This window comes from Aquila chrysaetos, chromosome 12, assembly GCF_900496995.4.
Source record: "Aquila chrysaetos chrysaetos chromosome 12, bAquChr1.4, whole genome shotgun sequence".
Lineage (NCBI taxonomy): Eukaryota > Metazoa > Chordata > Aves > Accipitriformes > Accipitridae > Aquila > Aquila chrysaetos.
In genome coordinates this window covers 9880212-9904223 of record NC_044015.1, presented here as the reverse complement: position 1 = coordinate 9904223, position 24012 = coordinate 9880212, and the positions used below count along the sequence as shown (strand labels likewise).

The 24012-nt window shown below is 45.4% G+C and overlaps 2 protein-coding genes across 17 annotated transcripts in view; both read left to right on the top strand.

The window, feature by feature from the left end:
* Positions 1–2734: 2734 nt before the first annotated feature.
* Positions 2735–15958, top strand: LOC115348663 (torsin-1A-interacting protein 1-like). 6 transcript variants are annotated; one of them, XR_005933612.1, is made up of 8 exons: positions 2950–3757; positions 4066–4134; positions 8013–8132; positions 9533–9589; positions 9864–9891; positions 11553–11650; positions 12237–12296; positions 13379–13463. XR_005933612.1 is itself a non-coding variant. In XM_041127512.1 (6 exons), exons 1-6 carry the CDS (start codon positions 2750–2752, stop codon positions 14179–14181), a joined length of 1272 nt encoding a protein of 423 aa, XP_040983446.1. In that variant the 5' UTR covers positions 2735–2749; the 3' UTR covers positions 14182–15958. The 6 variants fall into 6 exon arrangements, 5 of the variants coding, with proteins under 5 accessions (XP_040983446.1, XP_029887506.1, XP_040983447.1 ...); XM_041127512.1 differs by lacking the exons at positions 2950–3757; positions 9864–9891; positions 11553–11650 and adding an exon at positions 2735–2909 and having other exon boundaries at positions 13376–15958; XM_030031643.2 differs by lacking the exons at positions 9864–9891; positions 11553–11650 and having other exon boundaries at positions 3323–3757; positions 13376–15958.
* A 4482-nt stretch (positions 15959–20440) lies between these two features.
* Positions 20441–24012, top strand: part of CEP350 (centrosomal protein 350) — a 79511-nt gene continuing 75939 nt past the window's right edge. For 5 of the 11 annotated variants that reach the window (XM_030031635.2, XM_030031638.2, XM_030031632.2 and 2 more), the window contains exon 1: positions 20929–21115. The gene's annotated coding sequence lies outside the window, so the exon portion shown is untranslated. Of the gene's footprint in view, positions 20656–20928; positions 21116–24012 lie in introns of those variants that run through there. The other 6 variants (XM_030031641.2, XM_030031637.2, XM_030031640.2 and 3 more) reach the window with 2 other exon arrangements.

Sequence of the window (24012 nt, the reverse complement as noted above, 5' to 3'; positions counted from 1 at the left end):
GAGTGCGTGTAGCTGCTCCTGGCCTCATTTGGGCAATGGCTTTCCAAAAAATGTTGCTTTGCCTTGCTGTGCCCGCACAAGGGATGGGTATGGTCCAACCCCTTCCCTATTCCCCCCTGCCCAGGACACGTTTCATGGGAAGTGGTGGCATGGAGCAGGGCACACCCAGGGGAAAGGCATCAGCACAAGGAGCAGCAGCGCAGAGACTGCCTCCCCCCACCCCGAACTCAGCTTGCAGCCTTTTCACCAACATCCTCAGAGAAGCCCAGCGGCAAATGGCTGAGGCGAAGCATTCGGAGAGGCAATGGAAACAGTGCTGTTAAGGAGCAGGCACTAAGTGGCTGGGACTCCTCAATTTGGAGAGCAGAAGGCTGAAGGGTGGGATTTGACTAATGTGTTCACTAAATTCCCCAATACTAGGACTTGAGACACTTGTAAAACAGGTAAGAGGTTGGGTTTAAATGGGCAGAAGGAAATACTTCTTTACGCTGCGTGCAGGAAAGCTTACTGGCACAGGGGCCACAGAGGCAGAGAGTCAGAAGGTTCAAAAAAGGAGGAGTCTCACTTGTGGACAACAGGTCCATAAACAGATAGTACAGGACCAGGCAGGGGTATACCTGGCAATGGGAGATGCCATTTAGGTGAAGCATGTGAGCCCAGCCCTGACCCGTGCTCTGTTCCCCTTATGTTCCCACAGCACCCAGCGCTGTCTGAAGGAGCTTGTGTGTGCCACCTCGTTTGTGCCCCCCTGGGCAGGACTGGCCAGAGGGTGCCCTGCTTCCTCTCTGTCTCTCTCCAGGCCTCCACGAGCCGCCCCCTGCCCTAAGGCCAACTTTGTGTCCGTCCCTTGACCGTATTGTAATCCCTCAGTTATGAGACATGCGCATGTCATGCTACACAAGGGGTGAGCATGCATGCGAGTATCGACACCGACACTGGTCATATCAGGAAGGTGAGAAGGCGTGAGGTGTGCGTGGGCACAGTGCATGTAGTGATAGCAGGATTGCACCTTCTCTCCAGCAGTGCAGAAAGGCAGCGGCTTCCTTGGTCGCCCGCAGAGCCACCCTCCTGGTGGTGGCCAGGAGGGGACAGAGTCCACCTCCCTCCCTGGCAGATTCAGCACATTCCTTTATCATGGCCAGCCTCTCCCAGGCTACAAAACTGGGGAGGATGGCAAAGCAGGAAGGAAGAAGTCTGAGTGGCTGATCTGCAGAGGCCAAGATCTCCCTGAGGGCCCTGCTCTTGGTTGATGCCCATTTTGCATCCCAGCCAAAGGCACTGCTTCTTGCCGTAAGTAACGAACAGCCAAGGTGGCCAAAGTGGAGAGGAGCTGCAGGTGTCAAGGGCTTCATGAAAATCAAAGTATTTTACATCCCCCTGTCCTCACAACCAGCCAGTCCCCTCAACACGGGAGGCAATTGGGAGCGGGCAGATGGAACATCCTGTCCATAGAAGCACAAGTGTCGAAACCAGTGGTGGAACTCCAGCTCAGCAAGTGAAAGAGGCGAGTGCATGACAAAACCAGCGGGTAGTAGCTTCAGCCTGCGTGGGATGAGACGCTGGTTACTGAAAAGCTGCTTGGCAGGAGAATTAACTGGTGGGCCTAGGACATGAAGTCATCCACCACCACAAAACTGTTACAAAAAAGCGTGTCGACGTTGGGTAACGTTGCTTTTCTTCCTTTAGCATTCACAAAGTCATGGGATATGAGCTGGGATGTAGAATTGTAAGGTAACAAATCTGGTCTGTTTTTAACTCAAGTTTGAGGGAGGATTTTATTTAAATAGGAATAACCTCTTCTCTCAATCTGCAGAAGAATCAGCAGTGACTAGGTGAATTATAAAGGACACACTATGTAAATATTTACACAATGTAATCATTTAGTAACTTTCTCTGGAAACTTGCGAATAAAGTGGTACTACCTGTAGCTGTAGTTCTGCCCAGTCAGAAATCATGAGCCAGTCACCGGCAGTGCTTTTTCTACTTGCTTTGGGCTGAATGGATGGTTCAGCTGTACTTTGCGACCTCCTGATGCGGTATTTTGTTACATCCTCTTTTGCTTTAAAAAACATTGGTCAGTGTCTGTGTTCTGCTTTTAGATCTTAAAAGAATGACAGTGTTTCCTCTATTGCTGGTACAGGAGGAGGGATGCATAATTTATCTTCATAAATACTCACTTGCTTCTGGACAAAAGTGGAACATTTACAGGGTGCTAGTACAACATTAAAATCGTTTTTATTTTGAAATACATGTACAGACAAGACAGTTGCAGAAGACTGAAGAGCACTTCCCTCACCCAGCCTTCTTGTTTGAGTGCACAGAACGCGTACACACCTACCCCCTTTACAACCCTGCAAAACAAGTACCATCACAAACAGCGAGTGTACGTATCCTGGGGCACTGTAGATTAAGATACTGCCATCACAGATGTCACTATCGTCTTCCTCAATCCTGTCTTTAGCAGCATGTAGAAATCCTTTAGAATTTCTAAAAGGGACTCCATTTGCTTAGCAACTTGTTTCCAAATTGGTCCTACGCTGTTTGCTGCCCTGGTAGGCGTCTGTGCAGTGGTTACAGAAAACGCCTGTCCGCTGTCTAAAGGTGGGAAAACCAGGCACACACAGGCATGTAATAGTTTCAGATGCTATATTACAGTACACCGCAGCCGCACAGCGTGGGGACTTTTTACTTGGGGCACCCGCTGCGGGACACAACTGCGTGCAGGCGGCCTGCAGAGCAGGGCCGGCCAATGGAGCCACGACGCTGTCCCTCCAGAGCCCCCCTCCCCCGGCTCGGCCCACCCGCCCGCCCCGGCACGCCGGAGGCAGCGCCCGGGCCCTCCCGCAGGGTCACCCGCGGCGGGGGGACCCCGCCGGCTGCCCGAGCCCCTGCCCGCCTCGGCCCCGCAGGTATGGGAACAGAAACCGCCCGACGGCGGCCGGCCCCTCTCGCCCTGCCCCGGCCGGCCAGCCCGCCTGCGTGAGCGCGGCAGCAGGCCGAGGCCCGCCCGGCGGGCTCGGCCTCCCCTCAGGGGCCGCCCCCGCGGGGCCCCGCACGGACCGGGGGTAGGCCGCGGCCGAGGGGGCGGCTCGGCGCGCCGGGCGCTCCCTCATTTTTTTCACTGGAGGGCAGCCTCGGCGCAGCCGGGCCGCGGGACGGTCGCTCCCCGCCGCCCGGCCCTCCCTCGGTCCTCCTCCCGCCGGGAGGCGGCGGCGGCGGCGGCGGCGGCAGGCTCCGGCGGCGGCGGCCCCGCTCCCTCAGCGGGGCGGGGGGTGACGGGGCGGGAGGAGGAGGGGGAGGAGGAGGAAGGGGCGGGGGGGGGGGTTGGTGGTCGCGCGGGGCAGCGGCGCGCGAGCCATGGCGGGCCGGCCGCTGTACCACGTGACGCCGCGGCGCCCCCTCCGCGCGCAGGCGGCGGCGGGCGGCGACGCGGCGGAAGCGTCGGGCGCTGATCCCGCCCCGCGGCGGGAAGTGAGGTTCGCGGAGCCGCCCCCGCCGCGGGAAGGCGGCAGCTTCAGTCCTACGCGGCGCGGAGAGGCGGCGGCGGGCGGCCGGAGCCGGAGCAGGGGCCGGCGGCGGCGGCGGCGCGGCGGCGGGGCGGCAGCGGGCAGGATGGTGGGGGGCAGCGATGGGCAGGGTCCCCCGGACGCCACCGAGCTGAAGCGTAGGCGGAAGAGCCCCCGGTTGTCGGCGGCGCGGGCGGAGGAGGCCGAGGCGGAGGCCGCGGTCGAGCCCGGCCCCGGAGGGGCGCTGGAGGGTGAGCGGCGCGGGCGGGCGTGCGCAGCGCCTCTCGGTGGATCCCGCGGTCGAGGGCGCGGTGGGGCGGCGCGAAGTGGGGCGGGCGGGCGGGCGGGCGGACTCGCCCTCCCCCGCGGCCGCCCTGCCTGCGGGGTAGGGAGGCAGGGGCAGCCCGGGGGGGTGCCGTCCCGGACAGCCCCGCGGGGAACACCGGGGTGTCCCAGTGAGTCTGAAAGGGGTGTTCGGTGCTCTTGGAAGGCTGGAGGCGGGTGGGCTTTGACTGAGCTGCCCGGCCTTGCCGCGCCCCTCACCTGTTTCTCGTTTCAGGAGACGAGAGTCACTTTGGGAATCCAGACTCCTTGACTCGACCCCCTATAAAAGCATGTAGATCGGCAGGTAGGTGTTAACTCGGAGAGGTTACTGTGCACGCCGCTTGCAAAGGTGCTGAAAGGCACAAGACTGGCGCAAAGGGAGTTTATTGGGTTTTAGCTCCTTTGCAGGTTTTACCGTGGTCCTGGCGTACAGGTGAGGAAATCCTGCTGCGGTTTTTATGCCCTGCGTAAGATCCGAGGAGTCCTTCTCGGCCTTCCAAAAGGATCAGTGCACGTAGAGCATGCTGAAGCTAAGCCCTTAGGTGGCTTTTTTACCTAGCGCATCACTTGGAATAGTATTTTTTCACAGCATTAAAATGGGGAATAACTGATTGTACTAACACTGCTTGGTTTTTAAAGACTGAATTTAAATAAAGTATCTTGAGCTGCAAAAATAGATCGCTGTAAGACTGCTCTGTACAGTGAGCAACATTGCTTGTGGGGAAGTGCATAATTGGGGCTTGCCTGTCCTTTCTCTGAAGCACCAAGCATACACTGGTACTTGCTCTTGGACACCTGGCTGGACAAGCTGTTGTGTTAGCTCTGCGTGGCACCTTCTTGTTTCTTTAGTTGATGAAAACTGTATCCTTCTCAAAACTTTAGAGAGATGCTGACTTTGTGTAATACAGTCACGTGGTTTTAGCCTGTCATTCTGTCAGAAAGCTGCAAGCAAATTGTATTTCCTTCCCTTTTAGTCTGTTGGTCTGTTTTGAGTTGGACTGTATACAGTATTAGTATGTGGCAATTCTCAGATGGATGAGTTGGGCTAGCCTGAGACTAGTACCATTCCCATCAGTATTCTTGTGACAGGGCTGTTGCCAAGCTCTTTTGTTACAGCTGCAGTGCATGGCCTTACTTATGTGGCATTGCCCTTAAAAAGGGCTGCCAATATTATGTTTCAGAGGGAAAATTTCCAGGAGGTGTGGAAAAATCTTATCTTGAGGGAGGAGGAGAGAGGTTATGAGTATTTTCTTGGGAAAGTACAAAGGTTTATCTGTGAAAAAAGCTGTGGGAAGCTGTTACTCCCAAATGACGGCTAGCAGATGCTAACATGCTTAGTATTTTAAATGTGGCTGGGCTGCTTTAGGAGGTACAGCTGAGTGTTTTGGGTTTTTTTAATATAGACGTCTCTAAAAATGAGGCTGGGGGAGAGATGTCCTCCCCCCATGTCCCTGAGCTCTTAACAGCGGTATTTGATTATAGTCACAGCAGGTGTAAAAGTATGATGTTAAGAGACCCTAATGCTTTGTATAGAAGCAAAGGAGTAATTTCCACCCTCACAGTCTTCCTGCCAGTAGCTATACGGTATTGGGTTTTTTTCTGCAGAGTTTAGGGGAGCGCAGGGTCTGTGGGGCAGCAGGACAACCAGGGTGGATTTTTGTAAGGACGTAATTGTCATGCTTCCCTGAGAGCAGAGTGGAAGCAAAACCACAACTTGAGAAACTGGTTTCTGGCTTCTGCTTAGAGGTTTTAAATATAGATTAGGACCTTGCTTCTAGAGCTAAAATGCTTTAAGAGTCTATAAACACTGCCTCGAATCAGGCATCTTCTAGATCAGTGAGCTAAAGATACATGCTAGCAATCTCTGTTGAAGTTGCCTTAAAGTACGCAAGTAGAGTGTATGACTGTACGAGTTAAAGGAAGGCGCTAGGTGTTCTGGGCACTCAAGTTTGTGCTGTCTGTAGTTGCAGTGGAACACTGCAGCAAGTGTGTTGCAGGCTTATCTCTGTGTTGAAAAACTTTGAACCCACAGGGATAGATATGTACTAGACTTAAAAGAACAAGTTCCACTGTGTTAAAATAGTGGCTTTATATTTTGGTTTATAAGCCTGTAGTTTATGAACTCGCAGATTTCTAATCGCTTTGATTAAACCAGTGTATGAAATGGGGATAGTAAGAAGATCACTCTCTCTTGGCAGGTGACTGTGCAGTAGGTGGCTGGCTAAGCAGATTTAAGGTGGATTGGAAAATCCTCACTAGCTGCCTGGGAGGCAGGAATGATCCTTTGGGTAGGAGGCTTAAGGCCTTGTAAGGAAAGAACAGACATGTCTGGACTGGAATTTTTATATATTTCTAGGGAAGTTAAACTTCATAAAGGGGGAGTTTACTTTTCTCTGTGGGGGATGCCATGTGTGCTGTCTGCTTGCACTAATACTCTTCCTGTTTGTGATACCCACTGTTACAGAAGGTGCTGATTCACAAGCTGTCTTCGTGTGAGAAATGAAGTTGTATATATTTAAGTCTTTCCTTTTTACAACAACTTTTAAGAATGCTTTGAGAGACATAGAGTACTGATTGATGCAAAGAAGGGGTGAGGAATTAAAAAGTATGGACTGCATGAGTAGCCCTCTTTAGAGTCATAGATCTTTCTGGTCTTGTGGTTTACTAGCTGCCTCCACTAGTGAGATTTTCCTTGCAAAACCTCAGTATGTAGTGAAATATTATGGGTATCTTGTTTGGCATTCCTGAAGATCAAGTAATTTGGTGAGTATCTTCATTCTTAGCTTGGTGGGAAATCAGTCACTTAACAGCTTTTTAAGATGGTTTTGAAAAAAATATAGTATCCCACTCACTATGTGCAAATACTGTTGTACCTGTGACTTAATATCTTAGTTTAAAACTTACAGTTGTCTCCCTTGTTTGTGTTTTGGGTTTTGTTTTTTTTTCTCCCTTGTATGCTTCACATACATGGGCACGCTAAAGCTGCCAGAACATATTAGAAAAAGGCTGTTTTCTTTCTTTGAAGTAAAATTAGTAAACACTAGGTGGCAAGCTGTGCGTTGCCCTTGTGTATGGTAAAAGAGCTATAGAAACACATTAAACCCTGGGAGAACCCAGTACTGTTAAAAGAGTAATAGGGCCCAGTGTGAATGTCACAGAGAAAAAGTTTCACCAATTGTATTCTTCCCTTTGCTGTTTCCTCTGCTTATGCCTTTCAGCTTGATCGCTGTTGTCATGGTCTCTGTTCCACAGCTGTACTACAGCTTTCATTCCATACCTGAACTTTTTCCACTCCCCACCCGTGTTCCCCCCCCCACCAAATCTGAGCAACCATGTGGTTGCACTTTATCCTTTCAAACCTCTTCTCCTGATGTTCTGCTTTTGACTGGCTTTCTAGCCCTGACCTTTGCTCTGCGACTTCTGTCATCTTACAGGGCTTTATTCTTTCTAGCTAGTAACATTAACTAAGTAGGGTTTCAGTGTCTGAATGGCTGTGTAATTTGGTAAACAATCGAAAGGTGTTGGTGTAGATTTTTCCCAGCTGCCTGAGGGGATTAAGTTAGGAGCATAGGTGCCCTAGATTGCCATTATGGTTAATGAGAGAGAGAAAGAGACCCAACTAAAGGATGGCTTGGACTACATAAAAAGGGGACTTATGTTCTATATTTGTTTTTCTCTCTCTTCCCTTCCGCCTAATGCTATGGAAGACAGCACAATTATTGTTTGCAAATTGTGTGCCCAAACTGTGGGGAAAATTCTCTTTACTCCCATGCTTGTGTATTTAAGAGTTTATACTGAATCCCTTTAGTGTAAGGCATTTCTTGGCTGTTAGCATTTGGTGTCTTGATGTCTGGCTTGTTTTTTTTTTCCCAAGTGTTTTTAAGCCAAGGACTCCTAAAAATAAAATTAAAAAAACCCTAAAAAAAAAAAAAAAGCGTGTGGTGGTGTAGACAGCTATATTTGTAGTGAACTGAAATTTACCATAAGCTTTTCAAGTCTTAGTTGCTTTTGGTTACAGTTTAAGAAAGTAGTTCTTGGGAGATCACAACTTGAAAATCACTGATTTAGATAATGTATGTTCTGAAACTATGTCTTGGTCCTTCAGTTTTGTGATGCTATGAGCACAAATGATACTGCACCTATACCAATCCTCTTTTTTTTTTCCTTTTTGCCTTCTGACAGGCAGTTCTTCAATTTACTTTCTTCAAGAGAATCCAATAAAGGAAAAAGCAAAGGCTTATGACAGTAACGAACCCGAGAAACCAGCAGCGCATCAACCAAACGTTTATACACCGTTAAAAGGTAACAACGCTAGTTTTATCAGTACCTTCTCCATGTAACCTTAGTTCATGTACTAAATGATTGCTTAAATGTGCTAATATGACATTCTTTCAGGTTGGTGACAAAAGGGGGAGTTGTTGAGTTGAAATCGGAATGGATGAAGAAGTTAAAAAAAAAAAAAAAAAATTTTTTTCAGGGTGTACTCTTGCCCATGAGTCAAACTAAAACTGATTGTAGTATGACAGTCATCTGCTTGGGTGTAAAACCTTGAAGTTCAAGAAAGCACAGTTTTAAACTTTGATAAATACATAGCTGTCTGTTTTTTCAAAAGCAAAACAAAAAGATGAGTAATATCATACCTGCTTCAAAAACTGTTATGAGAGCAGATTTTTAATTGCCTCGGGCAAAGCAAAGCAAAACTGTTCTTTTTCTAAAAAGATGAGTTACTTTTGACTTTAGCAGGGGAAAGCTGACTATACCAAGTGATTTCAAAGCAAGGGAGCACTTTTTCTGTTAGTTGCTCAAGATTGTACTCTGTATGTGTTACAGAAGTGATAGGGAAATACAATGACGAGGAAAATATGGGATACTTTTTAGCCCAGCAGAAGGTAGTTATGTTATGACACATGGTTTGAATACATCCAAATAGATACATTAGGTAAGGGAGGTTTTTAGGAGAGCTGGTAACTGGTCAGAGAGTGAGGCAGTAGCTTGTGTTCATTCTGTCAGTAACAGTCCTAATCACACAGTGTTTATGGGAGAGCACTGAAAGCAATTGTGAGCACAGACTGGCAAAACACAGATGTGAACCAGGTAGCTGAGATGTGCACAAGAACGCATCTGTGTCGGTCTGCTGTTTCCCGGGAGCACATTGCAGGCATTTTGCTCAGGCAGCTATAAACATGCCCATGTTTGCTGGAGTCCCCCAGGGCTGATAGCTGTGTTGTTAAGGTGGTAGCTTTACACTGTTTATTTTTGTTTTTTCCTCTTGCTGAATAGTTTTGGTTTCAGAAGTGATAAAGCTGCTGCTGAATAGTTTTGGTTTCAGAAGTGAAAAGTCTGGTGCCCTCCATTAGTAATCAAGTAATGCTGCTAATTTCCCATCCTTTGCATTTTACCATTATTGCATTGTTACTTTTTTAAAGAAAAAATAGGAAGGATAATTTTGTGTCATATTGGGAAAAGCAAGGTGAAGGGCCAAATTAAGCCCTTTCTATTAGATAATACTAGTTTTCTCCATCTACAGAGGAGTCCAAGAGGCTGTTGTATGGTGCAGGCTTGGTTTGGCAGCACAGCATATACTCCTCCCCTAATAGCCTTTGAAGATTTAATAGAAAGAGCTAAAAGAATGTATGGCTTGTCTGTCTTATTCTGACCTCTGATGTGATAGGCAAGTTCTTTCATTTATGCTTTGGTTTCAGAAAGAAAGGCTGACTTCCTTGAGAAAAATCAAGAGCACCACTCAACTACATCACAGAGTAAGTCAAAAAATAGATACCTAGTCTTTCCCTGTAATTAAGTGAAAAGTACAGAATTCTTTTCCTTTCCTCTGCTTATGGTTTTTCTTGAGCCCTGGGACACACTGTCTGGGAAGGTGGAAAGGGACCCAGGAGGCAAATCCAAATGGAAGCTGGAGAAGGCAGGACATGCCAGAGCCCTTCTATGAGGTTATTCAACTTGCTGACCACAGAAAATGACCCACTCTTTCTTTTTTTCTTTTTTTTTTTTTTTTTTCTTTTTTGGCTGGGTTAGGAAATGGAGTTGACTCATGGGACAATCAGTAAGTGCAGAGCATGTACGACTAGTGGCATTGGGGTGAGCTGAGGAAGGGAACAAAACCTTCACCTTTTGGTAGCAGTGAATGCTAGATTAGTTTGTACATATCACCTTCCCTTCTAGCCTTTCCCTGAGTAATGGTGGCCTGCTATGATTGAATTAGTTGTCTTACACTCCTGGAGAGGAGCAGCATTTTTCTTTGCTGGTAAACTCCAGTCTGTTCATCTAATGACTAATTCCTTGTGTTTCAGATTTTTATCTTTGGTTGTTTTTGTGGATTTGTTGGTTTGGGGTTTTTTTCTCCTCTTGGAAGAGTACTTGAAGTGGAAAAAAAAATGTTCTGAATTCTTAGTAGCCTTCTGTTCTAAATGTCTCGGCACTTGTTTCTATCCTGAACAGGTATAGCTAAACAAAGTCTTGTAAATCAAAATTCAATCTGGAGAACCTGGGGGAGGTTTGTTCAGGGTTTTTTGGTGGGTTGTGTTTTTGTGTGTGTGTGTTTGTTTGTTTTGTGGGGTTTTTTTTGGGGGGGGGGGGGGTGTTGAAAACCACAGTGCCTTCTGGAAGAGAAGCTCGTCTTGTAGTAGCCGCACATCTGTGAAAAGCCTTTGAAAAATGAATTGATGCTGGGAATTCTTGCTAGTCTGGTACTTTTTCTTTCCTGTCCCAGAGGTAATAGGTGCTGCAGGAGTGACCAGTTTGGTGTTGGGTGAAGAACTTCGGAAAATCACTTGAAAATCTGAAAGCTCTAAAGTGTCTGCCGGAGTTAGGCATTTTGAGTTAGGCAAGACAAATAATTTGCTTGGCCTTTGTGCAAATTGTGTTGTAAATAAGGAAAGATTCTTAGGTAGGATAGGATCTGGTTTTAGACTGTTTATTGAAATATTTTTTCCTTTAGGGTATGAATCATAGCTGTCTCCTAAATATGAAACCTAGTCTCTGCAAATAGGGCTACATTGTAAAATATTACAGAATTGAAGTGATTTTGATCCGTTAACTATGAGAAGACTATATAAGCTTAGTTACAAGCTCCACGTCTGTGCCCTATTGGGGTGGGGGGTTGAAAATACAGAACAGTGTAGCTCATTAAGCAGTTAAGCTCCGGCTTAAACCTGAGCTGTTTTTAGCACCTTCTGTGATTTACATTTATACAGAAACAAGGTTATAGGATTTATTTTAGTGTTTTTGAAATAACTACTGCAGGGTGTGTTTGTTCAGTTTATTCTCAATAGTGCCATTGACAGTATCCTGATTTGGTTATATATTATTAAAGAGCCTTCAGCTTTGAACCAGTTGCTGTAGTTCACAAGGAGCCAGAAATTCTTGTGTCTTTTTAATTAACTGACTAAATGCAGAAAACCTGCTGACCAATAATTGCACTGTATATATTCATACTGGTCTCTTGGGAAAGTTGTTCATAACCCTCTTTTATGGATAATGTCTCTTGTACTTTGCTGTCTGAGCCCATTTAAATAAATAGACCAAAAGTATTTTTTGAAGTTGAAAGCTTGCATTTTGCTTTAAAAGCACAATTCATCCCAAGAAACTGACTGCTGATGAAGCAGGCCTCTGACCCAAGCTAGATGGAGAGGGAATATGAGACTATGCCTTTAACATACTGCTTCGCTTTTGCTACTTACATCTTGCATTATGTTGTTTTTCTAGTATTTGTGTTAATGGAGCTTCCATTTTTGTCCTTCAAATTCTTGATCAAAATCAGGAAACTTAACTGGGACATGGGATCCTTGTGCAGAAAATAACAGGTTGTTAAATCTCTGCTGTTTTGTCATCTTGTACTTTAAATGCCTCCGTTTTTATTTGTGTAACTTTTCAAGAGTTAAAAATCTTCCCAGGTGATTTGTGATAGGTTTGGGACTTGTGCTTTTTATGCAAGATTCTCAAGATGGCTTAAGAACTGACATTTGGCAAATAGTGTATATGGAGAGTTGGTCTGCCAGTTGAATGGGACTTCTCAGGCTAGTAATAGTGGTGAATGTGTCATTTTCCTTGCTCAAGACGAGCCTTGCTTGAGCATGGGAGGGTGAATGACGCAGAAGAGAACAGAAAGCCCCAAACTTGATACAGCCTTACACGGGATGAGGTCACAGCCTCACCTTTGCTCCTACTTAGCAGGCCTGCATTTGCTTCAACAGGGTTTTATGCAAGGGTGCTTTGTTAACCTTCCTGTAAGCTGTGTAGAATTTTGTACGTAAAAGCATAACTAAGAACAGCTTTTTGTTGAAAATAATGCAGTTTGATTTCAACTCCCTGTTAAATTCCCCACTGGAAGATTGGTTATAATTGTTGTCTTAGTATTTTTCTCACGTTCCTTTCTTAATCTTTTAACAGGCAGAACTAAATTTCGAGATCAGCCCAGTATAGGGAAGCAGTCACAGCCTTTGGCCACAAGTAAGACTTCTGCTTTCACTTCTATTTCATGCTTGTGTTACATTTAACCATTTTCATGCCTGTCCAAGTACTCAATTTCCTGGTAGCTGGTGTTAAACTGAGGGTCCTTGCCAGAACAGATGACTTGCTTGCTAGGGCATGTGTTTTCAGCACGAAGGAAGGGTGTTGTATAATAGGTAACAATTCCACCTGAATTTAAGGTCTTCCATCTATAGTGTTTACAAGATTTGCTGCAAGATTAAAACTGAGGCAGACCTAGTGGTGTTCTTATTTAACAGTTGTTGTGTTGCTGTCCTGATAAAAATTAGGATATAAAAAGGTAGCATAAGGTATACAGTTCTTTCCTGTTTCCAGGGTGGTTGGTATATTTTGTCACTGATTTTACTGGGAACAGAATCGAGCCTTATGCTCGTAGTAGGTCAAGCAAGTGTTAATTTAACTATTAAAATACAAAACCAAATCAAAATATCTGATACTCTATATGCTTCCTGTGCACTGTTTGCTGTGTGTACTCTTTGTGAAGCTGACTGATCCAAAGACCACAAATGTTTTCTAATAGTGTTGATCACTAGTGTCTGAGATGCAAATACTGCTGCAGAAACTATTTTCATCCTTATGGGGACAGGGAGGAGAAATACCAACACAGAAACCATTCTGGTGATGCCAGGTTTTGTATAGCGCTTTTTCTGCGGAGCCTAAATGTAGGGAAAAGCTTGACTTTTTTCCAGAACCACTTTAAGCTCTTAGTTTGGATTTGATTAAATAGAATTGGAGTATTGATAAACTTTCAGAAGAGCTCCTTTTTCAGAAGAATGTTCAATTGCTTAGTCAAGCTGGCAATGCATAAAAATGTCCTTTTTTAATGCTGTCACTTCACTGAGTTGCTAAAGAGGTTCAAGTTGGTTTTGATTGTTTTTTAACTAGAAGATCTTCTTTATGCTCTTCAACTACTGTACCAATAGCTTGAGAGTGGGATGAGAGTTCATTGAATTCTACTCTTTTCTCTTATTTTCCTCTCGCTTGTTGACTTCTGACTCCTTTTAAAACATTGTTTTCTTCCTGTTTGCTGCTCCTTTCAATAGATGATGGTGAATCGCAGAGTGGATTTCACAAAAGCTGGACTTTGTTACTGGTTCTGTTAATTAGCGTCCCATTGCTTTATGTCCTGTGGAGTGGAATACCAAGTCTTCTAGATGGAACTTTGTCAAGTAGAGATACTCAAATTTTGGAAGCGTTTCGGGCTCGGATGAAGAAACTAAAAAATACTTACCAAAGTCAGGACCCCAATCTGTGGAAAAGAACCCATGTGTTCCTTGAGAAACATCTTAATGCTTCCCATCTGCATTTGGAGCCGGCCATCTTACTGTTCACAGCTGGCCAAGAAGCTGAGAAAGCGCTGAGGTGCCTAAGTAATGAGATTGCTGATGCTTTTGCCTTCTCCCAGAATGCTACTACAATCAAAATTAATGGGGCAGACAAAGCCATATTGGATAGTGACATTGTCAAGCTGGAGGTAGATAATGAGCTCAGTTCTGGGTTCAGAGAAGGCAAGAAGGTAGCAGTGGTGCATCGATTTGAGTTACTGCCTGCAGGCTCCACCTTAATCTTTTACAAGTACTGTGACCATGAAAATGCAGCATTTAAGGATGTGGCTCTTCTGCTGACAGTTCTCCTGGATGAGCAGTCCCTAAGGAAGAGCCTCACATTGCAAGAAGTTGAGGAGAAAGTCCGGGATTTCCTCTGGGCGAAGTTTACCAGTTCAGATGTTCCTAGTACTTACAACAGCATGGACACAGATAAGCTGAGTGGACTGTGGAGCCGTATATCTCATCTTGTGTTGCCTGTTTGGCCTGAAAAAGGCCTCCCTGTGGAGGGATGCACGTAAAAGTTACTGGAGAGGACTTGGGAAAGGAAGATGACAGAAAATGTATGTTGCAATGGCTGAACAGGGAAGAACTTACTGTGGCTGCTGAGCTCAGGCAGCATACAGTCCTTTCTGTGCAGAGAAATTCCGCCAGCTGCCAGGGTTGTTTCTGCTAAAGTAATTGGGACTTCTCTAAATCAACTGCAGAATGTAAGCAAGGAACTTGCTGGTTGTTGGTAAGTTGTGTTCAGTGACTTATTCAGGCTTGGTGTCCTGGAGCTGGAAGTAAGTGTCCACTAGTGCAGAATCACGCATCTGCTTCTGAAGCTGTCTTGGTGCGCTATTGGCTTTGTTATGAGGATCCTTTTCTGGTGGTGCATAAAGCTGGTATTGCGTTTGACAAGGTAATAGGATGCAAAAACATCACCTTCATCTGCCAGAATTGCTTACTTCTAACATAAGAAAAAACATAAACTGAAAAAGATAATAAGGTGATTTGAGTCTAAGCACAAGCTTTTTCTTGATCCATCTGATCACAACATAGATCTTGGCTGTCTCTGGTGACTTCTAGAAATGGCTAAATTGCTTGAAAGATTTGTGTCTTGTAGACAACCTTTCAGCAAGCATTTCTTCCTTAAATGAGCCTGCCCCAGAGAGTTCTCGAGAGTGAGAAAAGCCAAGGTACAAAGGATTGCTTAATGTTAGTTGTGCTGATGTCAGTTAAATAATCCCTCAGCACCTCTTTGCCTTGCTGCTTCCAGGAATTCTCTGCTCTTTGTCAAAGTTCTGCAAGTCTTAAAATTTGGGGGGAAATGATAAAATGTCAGCTCTGTGTGTGTACTATCTCCTTTCCAAACAAAACATTAGGAAGACATAGGTTATTTCTCATTTTAATAAGATAATTATTTTTGCATCAAGAGATTATATTTATTTGTGGTACTACTTGGTATCCTAGAAAAATAACCTTTCTTTGTGTGTCTGCATATAACCTGCTGCTTGCTGTATAAGCTTCTAGTGAAGAACAGATTTGCAATGCATGTTTTTAAAATACATTTTTTTCTAGCATGCCTCATGCTGAGAATCCCTTACAGCAGACTAAAAACATATACTTGTTTCTATTGTAAGTATTTTGTGTAATAAAAAAAAAAAAAAGAGAATTGCAGCACTTCCATTTCATTGCTGTTACCGTATGCTCTTGAACTATTGGTCCGTGTGCATTTGGTTTTATTGCATATGAAGGAACGTGTGAAGACTGCTCTCAAATTAATAGGACGTTTTCTTATAACAGCTGAGAGATTAGCGGCTCTTGGACCCATCCTTTATTCACAAGCCCCTTGAGCTGTCCTGTTGCAAAAAGTCCTTCTTAACCAGGAAAACCTCTCGAGGTGCTGGAGCTTCTGGCTTTCTACAAGCAAAGGTTTGGGGTGTTAAGTGGAATGGACCAAAATCACCTTAAGCATATAGAAGAACACAGTATGAGAAACACAGAGCTGTGGTCGCTTAAACCAGAGGTGGATTTGTTCTAACCACTGAGGGCCAGCAAAGGGTAGTGCTTTTTATTTTAATGGGAAGAAATATGAACAGTAAAAAGACATGGAAGTGCTGCTGTTCTGGATGTTTAAGGATAGCTCAGGAAGGAAAAGATGGCATTTACATTTTGGACATTTCACTGGACAAATGTTTTTTGAAAAAACAACTGTGACTTATTTCCAGGTGTGTCCTGATAGCATATTTGTTTGTATATTATGTAAACTATTTTAGTAATCATTAAAAATAAATATACTTGTTTGTTTTATAAGCTGTTTTAAGATTTGCCCATTGAAGTGGTCAGACTTTTTTTTTTTTACATGTTTAAGATTGTTCCATTTACCTTTGACCAAATACAGACACCTAAAATACAACCTTTTGCAAAATTTAGAACTTTTTAGAGTGGAGTGGTAGATACTGGGATGCAGATGCATGTATTTGATAATATCAGGGCTTTTCTCTAATAGGGAACATTTCAGGAAATTGTAATAGCTCTGAATTGTCTTTTACTTGGTGTTCTTGTTCTAATTCCTCAGTTCTGATTTCAGCTGGAACTAATGATAAGATATGGTTCACTTGTTTCATTAGTCTGACACAAGAGTCAGCAGCTGACAAAAGGGATGACTTCATTCTTGTTCCACCCCTAGCTGCATGTTCCTGTACCTCTGCTCTTGCAAACTAGTGCACTGTGAACTGACTGGAGGGACAGCCTTACTAAAAACTAGCTTAGAAAAAAAGTATATAATTAGCAGAATTGGCAAGAACAAAAAAAGACTGTTATGACATGAAGGCAGGAGATTCCATGCTCTTATACAAATAAAACATATGTAATCCAGGTTATTTTCTATTTCTAAAACTGCCCCCCCCCATTTCAAGACAAAATAGGAAGGTGCCTGGAAACTAAAGACTTAATGTTCTACTTAATGTTGTGCCAGACAAAGGAGAATCACTTTGTTGTTAACTGTAGGGAAAGTGAGGTGTATTTTCAAATATATGGTGTGCTGCTTAGTCTGGAAAAATCAAAAGCAAGATGGTATATGCAGTAGCCCCTTCTAGAGGAGGGGAAAGGTTTAGGATTGGAAGACTGTTCCTGCTGTTGAAGTAGTAGGTCCTTTTTGTAGCTGTTTGTGGCTTTGTCCTTAAAAGGCTCTCATTAAATATCCACAGGTACTTAATGCAGATCTCATTAAGTAACTCCTCCTCAGCCAGAGGTGAAGAGTAATGTCTGTCTGTGTTGCTTACAGGCAGCTGATTACTATCCTCCTTGTATAATTATTTCATTGCCTGCAGCAAACATAGCCATTTGATGTTTTCCAAACTGTTAAATACTTGACTTCTTCTGGAGAAATCTCACTTCTGAAGTTGAACTGTCCCTAACTGTCAGCAGATTGGCAAATTAAATAGTCTGTGACAGCAAAAATGTGCTTACATAGAGCGAAGACACCAGGTCTGGCCTTGGGACTGAGAAGGGGATATTTCTTCTTCTGTGGGCTTACAGCATACAAACTTTGGACAGAACACGATCTTTGGGGAGCTGAAGCAGCTACACACCAATTTGCAGACAAAATTTCCAGTACTCTGCAAATTGGACTGGAAAACACTGTCAAACTGTGCCTTGGGTTGCAAGCAGACACCTGCAGCTGGCAAAAATCCCCTTGCAGGTAGCCAGCCCAGGCGGAAGGTGGAGCGTGGCCCATCTTCTGCTACTCCTGCTGTCGCCTTTGAGCACCTGGAGGATGGCAATACCTATATTGTCTTCAACAGTAGATGTTGTGAAAGGGACCTAGAACAATGTGCAGCCTGGTCTGTTGTTACCTTGTCTCTCACACCCTGCTCTGAGTCACATTGTGCTGAGCAGTGGAGTTTTGAGCATGCTAAGCAATTTCGTTAAAAGGACTAATCTTTTTCCCCCATTTTTTCACACCAATGAAAGCATTTGCTCATTTTCCACAAATTAAAAAAAAAAAAGGGTTTTGTACACTTTTTTAAAAAAATGTATTTGTTTTGAACTAATAATTCAGCTCAAACTGAGTGCAGAAGGCAAGGTGAGCTCCACGTTAAGGTAGGCATAAAAGTATTTGCTGTACAGATTGTAGCTGTACACACCATCTGCAGTGCAATTGCCAGCATGCTGTATTTAGGAAAAAAGAATCTGGTTTTGGAGGTGTGTAATGATACATAAAAAACTTGCCAGATTCTGTGCTGAGACCCTGTAGCACAGCTGGAAAACTATAAGAACAAATCTGAAGTGATCCCTTTATTTTATAAGCCCAAATCAAGCACAGAACAATTTTTCATGCATTGTTTCTGCTGTAAGACAAACTGCAAAACTGTAGGAGGAAGGAGAAGAGGTTTGTGTGTGTGTGTCCTATGGTCCTCACAGCTGTCCTGTGTCTTGTTTTATTGTCAGCTCCTGACAGTTGGATTTATAATTGAATGCTTGGAAAACCTCATTCCATGTCCAACAGGTGGAAGCACCCTTCCCCAAATTCCTCCATGGCTCTTGGGAGCCATGTCAGTCAAGGAAAGGGGGGGGGGGGGGGGGGAGTCAGGGTGGCTTGAGCTGATCTTTCAGCTGCAATAGCCAGCTGCCTCTTTCTAATTTTAGAAGGGGTGTGCAAGAGTAGTATGGAGTGGAAAACTTTCCAAACCTCTCTCTTAAAGCTGCAATAACCAAGTCAGCGCAAGATGAGATTGTGGCTCTTTACTTTCAACTTATTATCTGTTTCCATCCACCACTTTCAGTGCTTTTGGCAGTGCTTGCTGTGGTTATCTCCGCTGCTTCGCAGTTTAATGAGCAGTTCATAAAACTGGAGTGTATTCAATTCTTCCTTTTCCCTCAGCTGTGGCTGTTTGCAGGTAAACAGTTTCTTTATTTCTAATCTCAGAGAATTTCACAAGATGACTGCATTTTCTGTAAGAATCTCTTTCTCTTCTCTTTTCATGTGATCTTTGCCTGTCAGAGCTTTCCACTCATTGGTAGGGAATCTTTGAAAAAGTAATCAAGTTTTATAATTAAGTTCCACTGACAGATAGAGAGAATAAATAGAAGCCATATAGAAGGAAAAACTAGACAAATACTGCCTTTTAATTTTACTTGACTGACTGAAAACAAATGATTTTCATGTTTGAGAAAATCCTAATGTAATGCCTTGTTTGCCTGCAGATGAAAAGGAGGAGCATGAAACTAGATTAACTGCTTCCAAGCAGAAAAGAGAAACTACCTTTAAAAGCATAATTAAAGAGGTAGTGCATTACAAAAGTGCTGAATAATTTAAACAAGCTGCCAATCCAGCAATATTAAGCAGTAAATTTAAGCAAACACTAGGTGATGATGGGGAATGTAATCATTTAGTTTACCCTAGTCTGTGATCAGGGCTCCCATACACTGTAGTAATATTGTTTCCATTGACTGAAATTGTCATTATCTACAGTCTTCTCCTGCATTTGGGAGGAGCAGGTTTGCTCTCTGAGGACCCAGGAGGGGATTAGGCACTATTTAACACTTTTTCTCATTGGAGCTGTACTCATCTTTTAGTGTTCATGTGTATTTTCCCTCATCTGGCAAAACAAAATTGTTTTCAAAGGTTTAACCACTGACATCTCAAGCTTACCTTGTTCAAAGGAGGTATGCTTAAGCTGGAAAATATACTCTCTAATTAGTTTGTGTATGTAAAAGAACCAAATTAAGGTTAAACGGGCATCCTGTAATTGTGACTTGATTAAGTTCTGTGTTGCCTAAGCTTCACAGCTGTAATGGTCTCTCTGTTTAGGGTGCTTGTATGGTGTTCCCATATTGGAATAATTTAAATGCAAAATGTTGACCATTTGCAGGAGGAGAGGGTATGTAAAAATAGTTTAATCCTTTTTGGTTAAGGAAAAAAAAAAAGCGGGGGGGGGGGGGGGGAGTTCCAGTAGTTTTAGTGATCCTTTAGTGGTTGGGGTAGATAACTTTCTGCCCCTGTGCTCCCCCAGGAAATTTGGCATCTGTACTCAAGCAATCATACTAATGACTGAAAACCAGACTCGGGTGAAGTTGTAGACAAGCCCTGAAGGAGACATTCCCAAAATAACTGTAGGAAGAATTTCTTTTTTCCTATTCTAATAACTTTCCTTCTTCAGTGGAAATAATTTTGTTATAGCTGGATAACATCTTAGACCTATTTTTGAAGCGTGGGTGGTTTTAGTGCATCTTTGGGGTGGAATCTATGCAATGGAAGATAGTACACTAACAAACTCTTCCAGGTTTATAATGACTGTTAAAAGTGAAGTTAAGCTGGTGGTACTCAAGTCATCTCTGTGAAGTTTTGCAAATGTTATTTAAACTTAAATTGGCAACTGGGAGACTGTAATCAGAGCTGCTTTCATTTTCCAAAAAACTGAAATGATATTTTTATAAAGATGACTTAACTATGAATACAGAGGATGAAAAAGTGGTGCCCTAGTTTCGACTGGAGCTGCTTCAGGAATGCCAGCATCAGCGTTGGCACTGCTCTGCAGCGGCGTTTTAATAAACATTGCGAAGTCCTGTTCTTGCATCAAAACCGAGAGCTCTGCCACAGCTCTTTATTTTTACGCGATTTGCATGTGGACTGGACTGGCAAGTCAAGCCTGCACAGGCCGGGGGGGGAGCTTTGAGGAAAATAGTGGAAAACGACATTTTTCTGAGGTTGAGGGACGGTCTGGCGCCCAGAGCAGTGTGAGGGCTCGAACCGCCCGGGCCCGTGCGGTGACAGGAGGGCCGGCGGGGCGGCGGCAGGCCTGCCCGCCCCCGCCCCGAGGCCGGCGGCCGCCTCGCCCGGGGCCAGGCGCGTCGCTGCGTGGGCTTCCCGGGCACCATGAAAGGTGCGCCCGGCCGGCGCCGCCCTCAGCCCTTCCCGCCGCCCGGGGTGCACCTGCAGCACGGGGCCGGGGCCGCGGCGCGCCGGGCTCCGCTCCTCACCTCAGCCCGGCCTCGGCTTGAGCAAGGTAGGCGGGCTGCGGGGCCGCCGCGGTGCTGCTCGCGGAGGCGCCCCGGGGCGGGGGGGAGAACCGCGCTGCCCGGCTCGCCGCCCGTTGAGGCGGTGGGGCAGGGCGGGGAGGCCGCGCCGCACCCAACGTGGCCGCCGCCGGGGATGAGGCGCGAGCGGTGGGGAGGGGTAGCGGCGGGGCGCCGCCATGTTGGGAAGGTCTGCGGCGGGCCGGCTCTCGCGAGACTCGGCCGGTCGCTCCCGCCGTGCCCCGCGCCGCCGCTCTCGCCGCCGCCGCTCCGTGTCAGTCGTTGGCCGGTAATGGCGGCGGGCTGGCGCCGCTGAGGGGGCTGCGTGCCGGCGGGGCAGCGGAGCCGAGCTCGGGGCGCCGCCAGCTGCCGCCGCTTTTCTTTCCGCTTGTGCGGCATGTGCCGGGAACTGCCCCCGGGGCGGCGGGTCTCGATCGCCGCCGCGACCAGGTGAGGAGGCGCCGCGAGCGGCCCGTGCCGCCGCCCCAGGCCGCGCTCGGCCCGCCGCCGCTGGCGGCTGCCGTCCCGCTAAGGGCCGGGGCGGGGCGGCGGGGGCCGCGTTCGGCCGCTCGCGGGGGCTCAGCGGGCCGGGCGGTGCTGCCGGCTGTCACTTGGCTCGGCCTCTGCTGGCGCCGCTGCCGGGCTCCGACGTCCGCTGCTCTGCCCGTGAAGTCTCTCTCTCTTCTCCTAGTTTTAATTTGTTTTCTGCTGCTTATTGTGTCGGGGGTAGCGGAGGGAGGCAGGGGGGTGAGGGTAGGGGGGCTCTGGTTTCACTGTTGTCTTTTCGCCTTGTATGGGAGAAACCGCCGAAACCGGGTTTTTCTGTGAAGCTGTGCTGGCTGCGGCTCTCTCCCTGCCTGCGGAGCCGCTGCTTCCCGGGGCCGGGCTGGGCCGGCCCCCGCTCCCCTCGGAAACTGCCCCGCTGTACCGGGTCAGGCTTGTGACAGCGCTTTTAAAGTTTAAATGTACGCTCCGCTCCCGCCTGTGCTGTGGGCTTCCCGGCCTTGGACCGGGGCTTGCCGGGCTGGGGCAAGAGGACCGGGATTGCTCGGTGCCTGCCGCTGAAAGTGCTTCTTACATCCCTGGGTGACAGCTGCCCCAGGCGTTTTCTGACTTCATTGGTGCCATTCATTTGGGCTGTTGTTGGCATAAAGGTTTTTATACTAGTATGACTGTGTCTCTTTCTGTGGATGCAGTTTTCTGTGATATAATGCCTACTGTTGATGCGTTTCTCAGGAATAGTTTATCTCTTTCTGTCTTTGGATAAAAGCTGTATCTCAGCAGCCAAGCATCTCCTGACACATTGTGTACGTACATGCATGTAGAGATTAATGTGTCGAATAGCTTCATTGTGTAGATGAACCCTCTGGTGTCTTGCGATTGAAAATCTACAACTTGACTGGTCAGTTCTGTATTTTTGTGATCTTAAACTACTTCACAGGGCTACAGGTTGTACAGGCTCGAAACTTGTTCACGAGTCTACGGTGACCAAAAGCGTAGCACTTGTGGGACAAACATGTGTGGAGCTGTAGACGGTCGGGCACTTGTTCGTTGTTTTGCTTGTGTGCTCATCAGATTGTCGGCGAGGACAGGCCAATTTATCTGAACTGCTTGCTCTTTCGTATAGTTCTGGTTGCTACAACAGTTTCATTAGGTAATGCTTTAGATAATTAAATGCAACTGAGGGTGTGGCCACGCGAACACTGTAAACTGTTGAAGGCTTCAGTTTCTGTGAGTGACGCTACCTTAAACAAAGGTATGCTGCATCCACTAAATAGAGCAACTTAATTTATGTGTAGTAATGATACATTTCTACAAGGGGCCAGGGTACTGCAGAAATTACACTGCTGATTAGTGTAGATCATCTGGTAGACTCCCTCGGCTAGGTGTGGTGGTAACTGAAAGAACGTGATTTTTAAACTATAAAAAGTTTTGTTTGCATGGATTTGTTTTACTAAGCTTACTAAGCTTTGGTGCATAGCTTAAGTTTGCCACTGTAACACTGGGAAGACTTTACAGACATAACAGTCCCAACGTGTATGGTGTCGTTCATGTCTTGAAATAACTTTATCAGCGGTTTGTGCCACCATAGTAAAAGCATCCCTTAAACGGATAAGAATCTAATCTTTGAATTGCTACATCTACTCTAAAGGTTGACTCGGGTATAATGAACTTTCTGCATCTCCTTGCGCCCCTCTACCAGACATACTGCTGGTTTCTGCTAAGAAAGTTATGTTGTATCGAACACACCTGTGGATAAAGTCATTAATGCGATTAGTCTCATTGACTTTAGTGTGCCCAGATGAGGCTGTAGTCCTATTAACATCTTTAAAGTTAGGCATGTGTTTGAAATCAGGAGTGTTAGTACACGTAGCACTAGATGTATTTTATGGTGCCAGGTATATGGCAGTTAGGTCGATATGCACAGCGTGAGGTGAGCGAGCATGATGTTCTGCTGCTGCTTCTCTTCCCCCACTTTGACCAGTTCTGACATTGACCATGCAGCAATCCGAATCACTTTGATAAACTGGTAGAAAACTAACCCAACAAAAAAGAAAAAGTGAATAATTTTCTGCTGGGTTAGTGAGTTGAATTGGCTTGTGAGGCAGTCAGATGAGCACTGCATCTATCATAGAGGAGTGGCGAGGTTGCTGGGGAAGGTAGGGAGGAATATATACATTCCTTCATCACTGTCCAGTTGCTAAATCTCCTCAACTCTACCTTAGAAATTTACATCAGGATTGTGACTTGTTTATCAGTACAGCAGTACTGTTTGAACTGTGCTACTGATGTACTTAAACTAATATAATTCATGCTATTCAAACCAATATAAGCTGTGTTAATATGAGAACAGCTATAGTGGTATAATAATGATAACAGAAGGGTTTTGGTAGTTGAGTGCAGAGAGAAAACTTTCCCAGTCCAGTTAATATATTAGGCATGTGGCTGGATCAGAATATCTGAGTGTAAAATTTATCCATAGATGTAAGTGCTTGGAAGTTATATGTGTATCATTGTGCTAATGATATAATAGACTTCAATGGACTACTTGATTGAGAATAAAATTACTTGTATGCGTAAGTCTGAAACCTTTGTCAATACACTGGAGAAAGAATAGAGCAAACAAATTAACTAATCAATTATGCTAGGTCAATTGAAACTTACTGAATGCTAACAGAAATTCTGGCTGTGTTTTAGCTTTGTAAAAACACTCCCCACTGTGGGCAAAATTTCACACTAAGTCCAATCCATGGCAGAAGAGTGTAAAAGTTTAAAAAACAGTTACATTTTTCTCTGATATTTTCCAGTCATGTTAACATGATATGTTATGTTTGCTAATAGCAATA